General features: G+C 42.6%; 1 protein-coding gene across 2 annotated transcripts in view; it reads right to left on the bottom strand.

The window, feature by feature from the left end:
* Nucleotides 1-14,064, bottom strand: part of galnt1 (UDP-N-acetyl-alpha-D-galactosamine:polypeptide N-acetylgalactosaminyltransferase 1) — a 145,074-nt gene that overhangs the window by 26,052 nt on the left and 104,958 nt on the right. For both annotated transcript variants that reach the window (XM_066683791.1, XM_066683713.1), the window contains 3 exons: nucleotides 11,873-12,039; nucleotides 4,693-4,900; nucleotides 249-419 (listed from right to left, as the gene is read on the bottom strand). In XM_066683791.1, coding sequence (XP_066539888.1) covers nucleotides 249-419; nucleotides 4,693-4,900; nucleotides 11,873-12,039 — 546 coding nt within the window. The remainder of the gene's footprint in view (nucleotides 1-248; nucleotides 420-4,692; nucleotides 4,901-11,872; nucleotides 12,040-14,064) is intronic.

Here is a 14,064-nt window from a genome sequence, read left to right as displayed (position 1 = left end):
TATATATATATATATATATATATATATATATATATATATATATACAGTGAAAAATGTATAGTGGTAAAATATGAACTCTGTGTTTTCTTAAAACAGACTGCACTAAATAATTTTTCCCCCGAATAAGGCACTGTGTTATAATTATGGACACGGTGCACTTTTTAAACAAACACACACTGTGTTCACTGGGATCTGAGGTGTGTGTGTGTGTGTGTGTGTGTGTGTATGTGTGTGTGTGTGTGTGCTACCTGACGGGCAGTGTTCTGTCTCCTTTCCTGCGGTCCATTTCTCTCTGGGGGACAGGGTACCAGCGGAAGTTTAGTTTCCAGTTAAAGCCTCCGTACGTCATATCAGAACCCGCCATGTATTCAAACGTGTCGTCACTGATCACATCAATAATGGGACAGACTACTGTTCTCCTGTAAAATACACACACACACACACACACACACTATTATTTCTGTGCTAGAATAAATTTTGCTTTTATAAAAGCCGCTGTTCATCAGTTAATGCACACACATAAACACCACCCCACACACACAGATAAAAACCCACTCCCATACATACACATAAAAATACACTCCCACTCACAGACACTCACACACTCCCACAACACACACTCCCACACCAAGAAGTCTTCCTCAGACAGATGCAGACACAAATCAGAGGGGACGTCTAAGTAAACCTGTGTCATCAATCAGCACCAAGCAGCCCCCCGCAATTCTAGCACTGCCAACAATGATGGATCACACACATACACCATCCCACACACACACACACACACACACTCGTTAGAGCCTGCGGACACACTGGATTCAGTATGCTGGATTTTCATCTGCCTCATCTGCTAATGATCCCCTCACAGGCTGCCTAAGGCGAACAGTGTGTGTGTGTGTGTGTGTGAGAGCATGTTTCTATGAGATACTTTACGTGGGAAGTGAAAAAACACACACACACACAGACACAGACACACAGACACACACACACACACCCTGAGACAAAAAACCTACAAACATGTAATTAACTATAAAAAATAAATGCTGGCTCATCTAAGAGCTATTGATCTATCTGCTGCCTGTCGGCCAACTAGGGACAGAGCAGCCAAGGTTGTGTGTGTGTGTGTGTGTGTGTGTGTGTGTGAGAGAGAGGCCATGCTAAACCTCTCTTAGGCTTGTGTGTGAGACATTAACATAATCAATACTGAACATTTTGAACAGCAGTCAATACAGTCCTTGTTTAAAACAGTGATGCACGGTGCTGTTCACTCAGTGATACAATGGGTTCAAATTCCACATTTGTTTGCCAATACATTCAAATAAACAGTGCATGGATGGAGCTCCTGAGTGGGTTTATCGTTGCTGGCCTTGGGTGGTCCCTCTCCCATCTCTCAATGATGCAACACTGTGTGTAATGGAGATAGAACTAGAAATTCAACATGAATTCATTTTTAAAAGTGCTGTTGTGCTGAAAGAATTTCCCGTGCTGTTTTTTTACAGGGTTCAAAACTGCGATATGCCCCAAACATTATTGCCCCAAATGACTTAGTTCACCCTGATTCTAGTGCTACACTCCTAACTGTCACTGGAACCGGCCTGAACTGTTCTTTTCTCCATGACTCTGTGCTGGTGGTGGAGGCAGTTGGGCTTCGACAGTTGGATTTCCCTGTTCCACAGTGACTTTTCAGGTTCAGATTTTGCATATTGCCTCGTTTGAATCACCTGGCTCTCCTTTTCCATTGGCTGACAGCTGAAATTCTCCCAAACGGTCAAAGTTGCCTTTGGTTTGCTGCCATTGTGTCCATTTTATAAAATGAAGACTGACACTCAGCCGTTCAGATGCCAACAGTTGGGTAAACATTCATTACACACACACACACACAAGTGTAAAACAAGAAAGACCATGTAATGAAAGGGAAAACATGTTTACACTGTGGTGGTGAGGGTTCTTGCCTTTCCTTGCGGTTGCCTGGTTAATAGCATGGTATTAACGTATTGAGCTCTACTTTTAAATGCATCTAAAAAACTCGTCTCAAACTACTCATGCCACAGAGACATGATTCCAGATTTCAGCAGCATTTCAGAATGCTTCCCCACCACTTCTGGAGACACTCCTGCCTCAGATGGGCTCATTTTCACTTTCCACAGCAGAGGGTCCTCAAATCCAGACCTTGCTGTCAGGTTCCAGGTCGGGACCTTACACTGATGGACTCAGTGGACTCAGTGGCTGTGAGTCAGATCGACTGTCCTTTTCAAATCACGGCCTGGAAACTGGGTCCAAGGTCCTCTGTTCTATAGCAGGGTTCTGGACCCAGACTGGACCTGTAACTGATAAACTATTCAGAGCTGTTTAATTCTGAACAGAGTGTGTGTTTGAAGCGGTGTGACTCTTCTAGTCGTTACGGTGCAGGTTTAGCACTCCAGGAAACTCTGGTGTATTTCATTTTTACACCACTTTACTGAAATCAATAAAGAGGAGGAGGTATGGGGGTGGTTTCCTACCCTCGTCCAAAACATACATAGTGCAGTTTCTGCAGTGCTGAGTAAGAATGACAGAGGCTCTGTTCTCCCTGTCAGTGCTCAGTGAAGCATCACAATGAGTTTGAAGTCAGTAATTTAAAGGAAAATATATTACATAGTGTTCCTTTAAGAGGTGCAGTTTGGTGTGTTGTGGTGAAATAATGTGCAACTAATATTAACTATTCTGGAATTATTCTGCCGTTCCTAACAGACAAATTCAATACAATTATTTCATCATGAGACAAATATGGAGGAACCTAATGTATCCGCTGAGAATATACCATGAAAAAACACACTAAGCTTTTCATTGAATGTAATGAGTATGATCACTGATTAAAAGAACAATACTAATTTAATAATAATATACGAATCACCTTTAAGTCATTCATTCAGCTGACAGCTCTTCACCAAGCACCGACACTGACCCGAGCAAAACTGAGCTCCTCCATCTCTCCTTCTAACAATTCTCTTGATAAGGAACACGTGGGATGTAAAACAAACACGGCTCCGAACAGCCATATCTCTAGCTTAACAGAACCAGTCACACACACACACACACATACATACACACACAAACACAGAGACACAGACCTGCCTACTGCAAATACAGATAAAACACACAGAGATGATAGACCCTGGAGCAAAAAGCACATCTGCTCAGTGAAAACACACACACACACACACACACACACACACACACACACACACACACACACACAGCACAGACATGTACAAATACAAACAAAGCAGTTTCACAAACCCTCACAAGTATTATCTCCCTCTCCCTCTCCCTCTCTCTCTAAATATATATTTATTAATCCCTGTCCTGATATGCCTCTAGTTTGAGTTCTAGGGGCATTTTTGACCTTTATAAGGGGATTCTTTTTTCCCGAAACACAGCATGTGCTCAAGTCTAAAGTCACCTACTATTAACAGACTCTAATTAAGGCGATTCATTAAAATAATTCCCCTCTCTGTGTGATCATGACCATTCTCTGTAAAGTCAACATTACATTCAGAAGTGGCTGGGTTTTGCTGAATCAGCTGCTGGAGACAGAGTGTCCTCATTGTGGGCAGTGTTCCCTACTGCAGCTATAACAGCATCGATTTTAGGGTTTTTTTAAAACCAAAAACCTATTTATGTTTCACCTGCTCTCCACCAGTGGACATTCAGCCTCAAACTGGACCCAGGAGCAGAGCTTCATTGCAGAGTGGATTTTTGACTTTAGTTAAATACCTGCTCAGTGTAAAGCCCAGGTGTGAAGTATAACAGCTTATGTCCAGGTGAGATTCTGAAGCTGTAATTTTAATGTAAAAACGCCAACATTTGACCTAGTGTTACTTTAAGTAGTGTGGAAATATATTAAGGCACTTTTCCACTTTTGCTTTTCCATCGGCCAAATCTGGTCCTGGTCCTAGTCCCAGAACCGGGTCTTTTTTCAGTCACTACTCTCTTACGGTTAGTACTGTGCCAGTACTAAATGTGAGGTGTAAACCCTGCAGAGTGCTGATTGGCTAGATAGACCTGTCAATCACCAGGAAACACAAGAACTCCAGCGCAAATTCACTGCTTGTAAAATCTCTGATGTTACAGCAGCTTTCACATTAGTTTTTATCCGACTCTCAGCAGCAGCTCATAACATTCCCCCGAGGGGTTTCTGAAGAGGGTCAGACGCTACTTGGGTCGGTGGCCGAGGAAAATCTCCAGCGAAAGGTGAACATGTGACAAGGAAAACTGATCTGTGAGAACTGGGGGCGGAGCTGTGTTCAGTCCGAACAACAACAACAACACGGTAACACACAACGAGTAAACAGCGTCTGACTTTACCCCCATGCTGTTGTGGTTTTCAAAGCCTGTGGTTCCCGTTAGAGACGGGGTTTTGTGACATCACCAGTTCACAGAGCTGTGAGAGTGGAAAAGCAAACAGCTAACAATGAGCAGAGCCGATCCCATTCAGTGGAAAAGCATCTTTACAGTACTCAGTACTTCTGAATTTGAATGGTGCCATCTTCAGCTTTACGGGTTTGTAGTGTTCACCTGTGTAACTCTGAGTGTTTCATTGTGGGAAGTTGAAGTCTGCTAGCGTTGCAGTATGGGAATAATATAATGGTATAATATTGTAAAGTCTGCCAGCGCTGCAGTGTAACAGTGGTGCATGTTGGGAGTAGTGATTACTTGTCTTGTTTGATGCGAGCGAGTAGCGGCTCCAGCCAACCCATGGTGCACTCGCAGTGAGCATCCAGGAAGGTGATGACCTGACCAGTGGAGAATGACGCTCCCTTAAGGCGAGCGCGAATCAGACCAGAGCGCTGCTCCATCCGCACGATCCGGACAGGCACCTCCAACGTACGTACATACTGCTCCAGCTTCCGCTTCAGAAAGTCTGTAAACACACACACACACACATATATATATAAATATATATATATGGAAGCACACTCTCCATATTTGGACAGTGTGCAAAAATTCACAAATGTTTCTGTCCATTCTTTCACTGGGAGAAAAAGCAATGAGCAAAAAACATTTGCAAATCAAACACTGAAGGTTAAGGTGTCCTTAGAACAACTGTTACACTCATTAACGTAAGTGACCCGTACCTGTCTGTAATGTGAACACAACCCTGAAAACATCAGGTCTGAGTCACAGTAAAACATCTGATTTTAAACATTTTAGTCTAATAATGTGAATGCAGTCCTAGAGCCCAGACCTCAGCCTCACTGAATGTGTTTGGAGTTACTTGAAAAATGAGATGAAGAAAACGCAACCAATTTCTGAGACTGAACTTTGGAGGAGTAGAAAACTATTCCTGAAAAATGTATTTAAAATCTGAGAGCGGGGCACAAAGCAAAGAACGTTGTAATAAAGACAAAGGGTGAAGACACTAGGTTTTTAAAGAGGTTCATACTGCATTCAAACATTTGATATTTCACTTGTAAAATCTATGCCTTCAGCTTTTTTCTTTTAGAATAAATTTTGTTCTTAACCATCATTTTGCCTTGGAATTTTGCACAGTACTTTAGCCCACTTTGGAGAAACATGAACTGAGGACCCAGTCTTGAGGAAGCACAGTAGCTCCTCTCTCTGTCTCTCTCTCTGTTTCCTCCTCTCATGCCGCATTGGCGCTCTAGCAGGTGGAACAAAGTTATCGCTGGGAAGGATGATCAGAGGGATTTGTCATGCCAATGGTCATGACCCTGAAGCCTCAGAGACAGAAAGGAAGGGAAGGGAGGGGAGTATATTGACAGATTCAATAAGACTGTAGGACATATTAATCCCTCTCTCTCTTGCTGCTGTCATTCTTGCTATAACCCTAATATTTAAAAGTATAAGCATCGTCTTCACCTCGCCAACACCTCGTAACTACTACAGCATTTTCTGCACCATGCTTCAGTGCAGTGTGGAACAGTTTCAAATCAATTATCAAGCATTTTTGCCATCAGTTCCACTGCCAAATGAAGCGTGTCATACTTTAAAACTAGTGCTATATTTTCAGCGAGAAAAGTGTGAAGTTACAAACTTGATTTCTTAAACAAATACGGCCTCAGTTTGACCAAAGGGCACAGACGTTCACGCGTTGTATGGATAGTTCTCGATTCAGACATGCTCTATATGGAAGAAAGGTCAGGAACACCATTGCATCGCTGTAGCTGTAGATAAAATCACAGCCCCTCTTTAAGGAAGTGTGGGGATTTAACGCTGAAACTCTGCACTGAGGCATTCAGCCTTGAGAACATTAGTGAGGTTAGGGGGTGATGATGGATGCTTTGTTCTGGATCATGAACCTCACTCTGACTCGTCACAAAAGGTCTGGATGCTACTACATCACTCCAAAGTTTCACTGGTCCACAGCCTAAAGCTAAATCGAAATCAGTTTTCATCATTTTTAATTGAGGTAATCTTACCTTTACCATAATATCGATTTCTCTTTTAATTCTGTTAATTCTTCTGCTATACACTGTTTGAATTGCCACCAAAACTAATTTGTAACTCGAGTGGTTTAGTTCTGTAACACGGACTATGATTATTCTGATGCAGTTAGCGGTCTCCTAAAGTAATCTGGGAGAGCCAAAATAGAGTCAATATTATCCACCTACGGAGCAATAAAGCAATATGTTAATCTCCTTTTATGATTCACAACAGCCGAAGGTCTCTCCACTGTCTAAAAACACCTCCAGATGCCGTTTCTCTGCCGTGAACAGAGAGAAAACCTAGTATATCTGAGAATAGATTTTATTTTACCCATTCATAGATTTTTAGTGTTTTATTTTTTGTTGTTTACTGACATTAGGGCTTCATAAAAACATCAGACTTTTTCAAAATGGTGAGGATACATCCTCTGACGTTTATAAAAAGTGTTTTTTTGCTTTAAATCATTAACGTCACCTTCAGTACGTGAGCGTATTTACAGAACAAGTCTTGTCTGTGAACTATGAGGGCAAAGAACAAACACAAAATAACTGTTCATTAATCGCAATCAAGGTAAAATGTACAATTAATCGTGACACTGATTTGTGGTCATACCTTCCAGCACAGTTCAGACTCATTTTCAGCTGCTTCAGACTCTCATTTTATTGGTCAATGCCTCGGTCTGGAACTTGCACTCGCACTGATTTCAGTCATTATCACAGTGTCCACTAATGTTTGGAGCTGTAGTGCAGACAATCTGTTGTACAACAGAAAACCCTCACACTCTCATGGAGCGATAACGTAAGGACTGCTTGTGCTCTCTCTCTGTAAACACTTTTCACCCTTCAAATGTCTTTCTTTGTACAATGAAAGGCAAAACTAAAGGGCTTTTATCAGGCTCAGAGCTGAGAGCGAGACTGGAGGCCTTTATCTCTCCACAGGAGCGACAGCCTATGGTGGAAAAAAAGAAGAAGAAGAGAGCGAGGGAGAGAGTGATGGAGGACAGGAGCTTTGTTATCTTGTCATGCACCTACTCTGTGTGTGTGTGTGTATGCTGAGAAAACAAGTTAGTCGTGTCCCGCTGGTCAAAAGTGTGTCAGTGGCTTGAATGACGATTGAAAGTCACTGTGGGATGTCCGTCAATGTGTTTACAAAATCTCTCCATTTCATTCTGCACAATTTACAATGCACTGCTGCTCCAGTGGAAACAGACACGATCCTGAAAGCTCATACAGTAGAGGACTGGGCTGATTTCGGTTTTATTTGAGGAAGATTAAGAAGGTTTTCTACCATAAACCAACAAATCTCTGCTATAAAATAAAGCAAATCTAGTGTTTGTAGAGTTCTGTCAAAGCATCAGGAGCACAAACGTTAGAAATACATAAACAATACACATAATACAACGTAAGCTGATGTTGACTTCTAAAGATAAGGGGATACGTGCTCACTAACTGTTAAATAACACTAACACAATCAGCTAAATTCACTCAATTTTATTCCAAGTTTTTTGTGCCCCTCTTTATCTTTGATTACATCTGATGGGCTTTTTTGTAACATATAACTGTAATTCAAAGCTCAAACGTTCTCACTCATTTTGTAGTAACTGCTGCGAATTATTAAAAATGACAACTATCATTTTATTAAAACACAAAAAGAAGAATTAATACACAACGTTCCCTAACACTACCATCAAAATCACCATTTTAAAGAGGGGCCAAGTCTCTAAGTCTGTTTGTGCCCCTCTTTGCCCTGCAATAATCATGCACACACAAACACCAACAAGCACATCCACAGACAAAGCAAAACACAAACAACAAATGACACACCAACAACCAATTCAAAACACAAGCGCCAACACATCAAATGACACATCCACAGACACACCAGCACACACACACACACGCCCTGTAGTCAGTGTCACATCGCTATATTAGCATTTCTGGCCAGAAAGAAGAAACGAGCAGTACTCGAAGGGTCTGAAAACACACTCGTCTGTTTGAGGACGTGGGAGTGTTCACACGCGGGGAGAGACACGCCCGAGCACCAGCTCTGACTTTCATCTGGTCTTTTGAAAACACTAATGAGAAAAAGAGAGGTTAAAGCCACACAGGGATCAATATTTGCTTTCCCGATATAAACACTCGTGCTGATAACAGAGAACGGCAGAGAGAGCGCGAGAGAGCGCAAGAGAGAGAGAAAGGAGAGGTTGTGTGTCCTTCACACAGTCACCAGATAGTAGGACAGCTATTCTCTAGAGAACAGTCTATGCCTTACAGATGGCCTTTACTGAAAATGGGCGCCAGTACGAATCCAACACGGAGCACTAAAGACACCAGCAACACAACAGACCTTGGGCGGAGAGCTGAAAACAATGAGGACCGCAGCGTTTTTATATGTTTTCCAGCCAAGGACCGTAGCCTGTGATTTCTCTGAGAGGGCGGTGATGTTGTTTAAGGCACACTCTCGAAGCAGAACTTAGTGTGGCTGTGTGTTTACTTGGCTATGGGTCAGTCTGAGTGATGCATCCAGAGGCTGGAGCAGCGGTGCTCACGCTGCAGCTCAAACCCAGAGGATTCTCATAGGCCACATCGGTCAGAATCAGAGACTGGGGCCATACCTAAGCGCTCGGACGCATGGCTGCACAGAAACACAACCAGAAGGCACATTAAAGGTGCACAGGGGGCAGTCTCTAGTGGGAGTTCTGCTTCTGCTTTCTGCTGACTACCACTGTGTTTAGTAGAACTACTGCTGGGCACAATCAATACAGTTCAATAGCATGATATTTACGTAGGTTGACTGATCAGGGTGAGTGGTCATAGGGAGTGTGCGTGTGTGTGTGTGGGGGGAGGGGGATATCTGTGAAACTTATAAATACAGTGGAATTTGAGTTCCTAACTTGTGTTTATTGATAGTCAGAAAACATATTATTTCTTACTAATTCAAGGAATGAGGTTTAAAAGACAGTTGGTCCCCACCCCAAAAAGGTGTTTGGAAACTCTAATAGGCGTCTCCATCCGCTCACTCCGTTATCTGTAGCTCATTTCACTGCCACTTTTCCAACAATATGGGCATGTAAGGAAACCAACGAAAGGTGTTCAAGAGCCTCTGTAACATGGAGGTAAACAGGGTAAGTACACTTACTTCGCCTGTTTTAGTTGGTTTTAGTTAACGTTAGCTTGACTTGCTAAACTCGGTGGCTCAGATTATACTCTGCTACGTAGTTGCATTACGGAGGTTTATAGTGTCGGATGAATTCGAGTTCGACTTCGATCACATTTACAAGAATAACGGTACCTCTAAATTTGAGTTTAGCTTATTGCTAGGCTATTGTCATGAATAATGTTGGTTATTTAGCTAGATACTGTCATAACAGTCAGTCATAACGGTGTTTTACTGCAGCGTTGTTCAGCTGTTGTCCACCAGTGACGTCACGATTGCGTTCAAGAATTTCTGTAGCGAGCTCGGCTTTTTCTTTCAATTTAATACAATTGTCAGTTTTAAAGCAAATTAAGCTGCTATTTTCATTTTAATTCATACTTATATATGTCAGTAACTAAAATAATGTGAAATATTCATGGAGGTCCATTAAGTGGTGCTTAGCCTTTAAAGTGGACACAGACATTCAGTTTGCATCATCTCTTTGGAAACAGCATGAAACGGAAAGTTACAATCTGGAGCAGCTTCATACAAGGTTATGGTTGTCATTCTCAATGCCAAACACTGGCTAAAGGGGAATAATGCCCCCAGAAACGGGCTCTAAGAACAGACCCTCAGTATTTACTACTCTAGGCTCAACACTGCAGAAACTGTGCTAGGTAATGTTTGGAGGAGGGTAGAAACACCCCCCCCCCCACACACACACACACTTCCCTTTGATTTCAGGACAATGTTGTAGAACTGAATTACATTCTATGACTGTAGGAGGAGCCCAGGAGCAAAATAGCAAATCTTACCCAGTGTTCCTTTAAGGGTTATGTGGCTAAATCAAATCCTCACAGCAATGTTTCAACATCTAGTATAAAACCTTTTCAGAAGTTACTGCTGTAAAAGTTGGCAAAAGCATGTTAATATCCTTAGATACAGAAGTAATCTTGGATCCTGAGAAAGTGCCCACAAACTCAGCCATAAAATGGAAGTTTCTACAGCTGCTTTTAACTTATGGTTTAAATGACACATTTCTTTTTGATCACATTTCCTTCTGAAGCTGCAAACCCAGAAAAATACATGCAAGTCAAGAGTGAAAATATTGTCAAGAAGAACACATTATCATTCAATCAAAACTATAATAACAGCTTCATAAAAAACTGTAGATTTATGGGCTTTGGTGTGGACCAAATTCATTGTTTTTGGCATGTGAAGTGAAGCTTGTGAACGAAGCTGTGCAGTCGTCCAACTACTTAACCATTTGGAGACAAAAGGAATTTCTTGGGAAACGAAAAACATGGGGTAATTATGTGTACACTCTCCCTCCCCACACACAAGCAAGCAGCCTTGGGCCACAAACTGAAATTAGTGCTCATATAAGGGCCAATAGTATGCAGTATGCACTATAATTAAGTGCATTATTTACTGCTGGACACATTTATTAATATATATATCAATATAATGTATGATTAGTTCAAAAACGTATGCAGAAAATAATGCACTTAATTATAGTCTATTCAAACAGAAACCAGCTGGTCCCCTTCACACATACCTCATACCTCTTAGAAAGATATAACGTGGAAAATGCTTGTGAATATACAAAAGGAATTGTGGAACGTGAGATCTGCTCTGCACTGAAGAGCTAAACACCACAACCTGGAAAAGGCAGGGTGCCGATGCCAATTCACAGGACTACTAGAAGTGTGTGTGTGTGTTTGTGTGTCTGTGTCCATTTGTGTCTGTGTGTAGGGGTGAGAAAGACAGATATGGAAGGTGGAATTCAAAGTAAGTGTTCATTATGCCTACTAATCCCACAATCTAGCCAAATTACATGCTTGTGCTCTATAAAACACCTAAAAGACTAGCACTACACACCCACACAGAGATCAGAGATCCAGCAAAATACAGCCACTCAGAACCACTGATCTCTGCATGTCTCTCTCTCATTCTCTCCCTGCCTTTCCCTTTCTCTTTATCTATCGCTCCCCAGCTCTCTCGCTCTCTCTGTCTTTCTCTCTGTGTCTCACTCTGTCTCTCTCTCTCTCTCCCTCTCCACTTCCAAAAAGCTGTCATCTAAAATTCAGCTCTAAAATTCTCACTCTGAGGGTCAGATGTATCTCATTCTCACACGCGCGCACACACACACACACACACACACACACACAAAGCTGCCAGATGCCAATGCACTCTCCTTCAGGGCACAGAAACAAAAGCATGCCACATCCCGGTGGTGCTGGTACATATCTGGATATATTCAAATAGCAGTCGTTTTAAGTGGAGCTAAAAATCACAGAGCTACACCCACCTCTCTCACTGGCGTCATCTACCAGCACCACCTCTTCCAGCAGGTGTCGTGGAGATCTGTTGATGACGCTGTGAACAGTGCGCAGTAACGTAGTCCATGCTTCGTTATGGAACACGATCACCACACTGGTCCGTGGAAGATCGTCGGGATACACTTTCGTCTTGCACCTACGAAAGACGGAGAGACCAAGGTACACCCAGTTAGAAACGTACAGGGCTTCATGTTCAGAGCAGGAGAAATGCTTACAAGTCAAAGCATCAGTGTCGCTGAGCCTGCAACCACAGAGTCTAAACCAAATATTTCCATCCATTATCTGCCACCTATCCAGGTCCGGGACCCCCAGCCACCGGGGCACTCCCAGACCAGTTCAGATATATTCAGAGCCTTACATTCTGTAGGCAGCTGCCTAAGTTTGCAGAGTTATAGCTGACATATGTGCGCTCCCGAGAAAAGAAGGGCCGTCCCATTCGGAAGGCAGCATCCTTACTTTGGCTGAAATCTGAAGGCACACGACATGTATCCATCCATCTTGAGGAAGGCAGTCACGTGATGGAGTTGTTTGTGTTGGAATGTAAGTATTTTTATATCATTGTATACAGCAGCAGGCACGTCTCCTCCTTAAAGTAGTCCCCTCCTCTTCACACATAAATCCCCACAGAAGTGCGATATAATCAGAAAAGAAAAAAAAAGCCACCACCGGTTCGGGTTCCGTCCTGCCTCTGAGGTAAAGCACTGCTACAAACTGATGTAAGCTAAGTGGCTAACTTGAATGACAGATTTCCGTAACAGATCAGAGCTCACAAGTGCAACGTGCTACATATGTTGATGTATGCTGACTCTGAACAGTGTCCCGAAAGCACTGCCTAATGAGGTTCCTCGTTGGTAAAAATGCTGCCTAATAAGAGCTTCTTTTGTCTAGACATCAGCCTTCAGAATGGAAGGCACCTATAATCTCCCCAGTGTGTTCTGGGTTTTCCCCGGGGTCACGCCCCCTGTTGGACACGCCTGAAAGGAGGTATCCTGAAGAGCAACTGGCTCCTGTCCATGTGGAGGAGCAGAAGCTCCACTCCAAGCCTCTACTTAAACTCCTCCACTTGAGGCAGGACCTCACTTCTAAACTGGAGAGAGCACTGCATTCCCCATTGAGTGCCATGGTCTCAGATATGGAGACCATTCTCATGAAGCCAACAGGACCACATCATCTGTAAAAAAAATATCCGCTACTTGGCTATGCAGTATATTTCAACCATAATGACTCCTCCCACGCTCCAAAAACACACGTTGGTAGGTGGATTTGGGACTCAAAAGTGTCTGTAGGTGTGCGTGTGTGTTGCCTGTGAAGGACTGGCGCCCCCTCCAGGGTGTGTTCCCACCTTGCGGCCAGTGATTCAGGGTAGACTCCGGACCCACCGCCGCCCTGAACTGGATAAGGGTTACAGACAATGAATGAATGAATAATGTTAACGAAAATAAGAAATGGTGATTAAAATGTCTAGCTCTCGCTCTCTGTCCAAAGCTGGTCACTGTTGGAGCATTTAAACACTCTCTGCTCATGCCAAGGAGAAACAGTGGGTAAAACGCCAAAGAATGTTTCTATTCCCGAACTGATACCAGTGGAAGATGCTGCATACACAGAATACAGCAAACAGAAGCAGAAAGTCTCTACAAGCACGCTGATGCCATCTGTGGCCATAACTTTTAAAATGACAAAAATAACTAGAGGGAGAAAGTTCGTTAACAAACTTTGAATTTGGCTTGTTACATGTTGCTAACATCATCGCAACATTAGCTTATATACAGCTTAATAGCTATAAGGTTAAAGCTGTAGAAAAATCAAACCAATGCCGTCAGCTTAAGAAGACTGCCAATATATATTTATCTCCACCTTAATAAACATTTCACATTAAAAAAAAGGCCATTTAGATTCCCAACTTAAATAAATGACCACTTCCAATAAACCTTAAAACTGTAAAAACACTGCCAATATATTTTAAACACCACCGTAAAAAAATACTATTTTATTTAGACTTAAAAAAAAATGACCACTTCAAATAATCCCTATAACCTGGCAATTGTCACGCCCTCGTCTCGTCGTGTTTGTTTTCCCCGGTCATGTGCTCTTTCTCAGCACATGGCTATGTTTTGTTTATGTTCTTGTCTCCGCCCTTGTCCTGCCTTTGTTCCGCCTCCTC

The sequence above is a fragment of the Hoplias malabaricus genome, chromosome 1 (assembly GCF_029633855.1).
Source record: "Hoplias malabaricus isolate fHopMal1 chromosome 1, fHopMal1.hap1, whole genome shotgun sequence".
NCBI classification, from domain to species: domain Eukaryota; kingdom Metazoa; phylum Chordata; class Actinopteri; order Characiformes; family Erythrinidae; genus Hoplias; species Hoplias malabaricus.
Note: the sequence above shows the minus strand (reverse complement) of the source record. Positions and strands in the feature narration are given on the sequence as shown.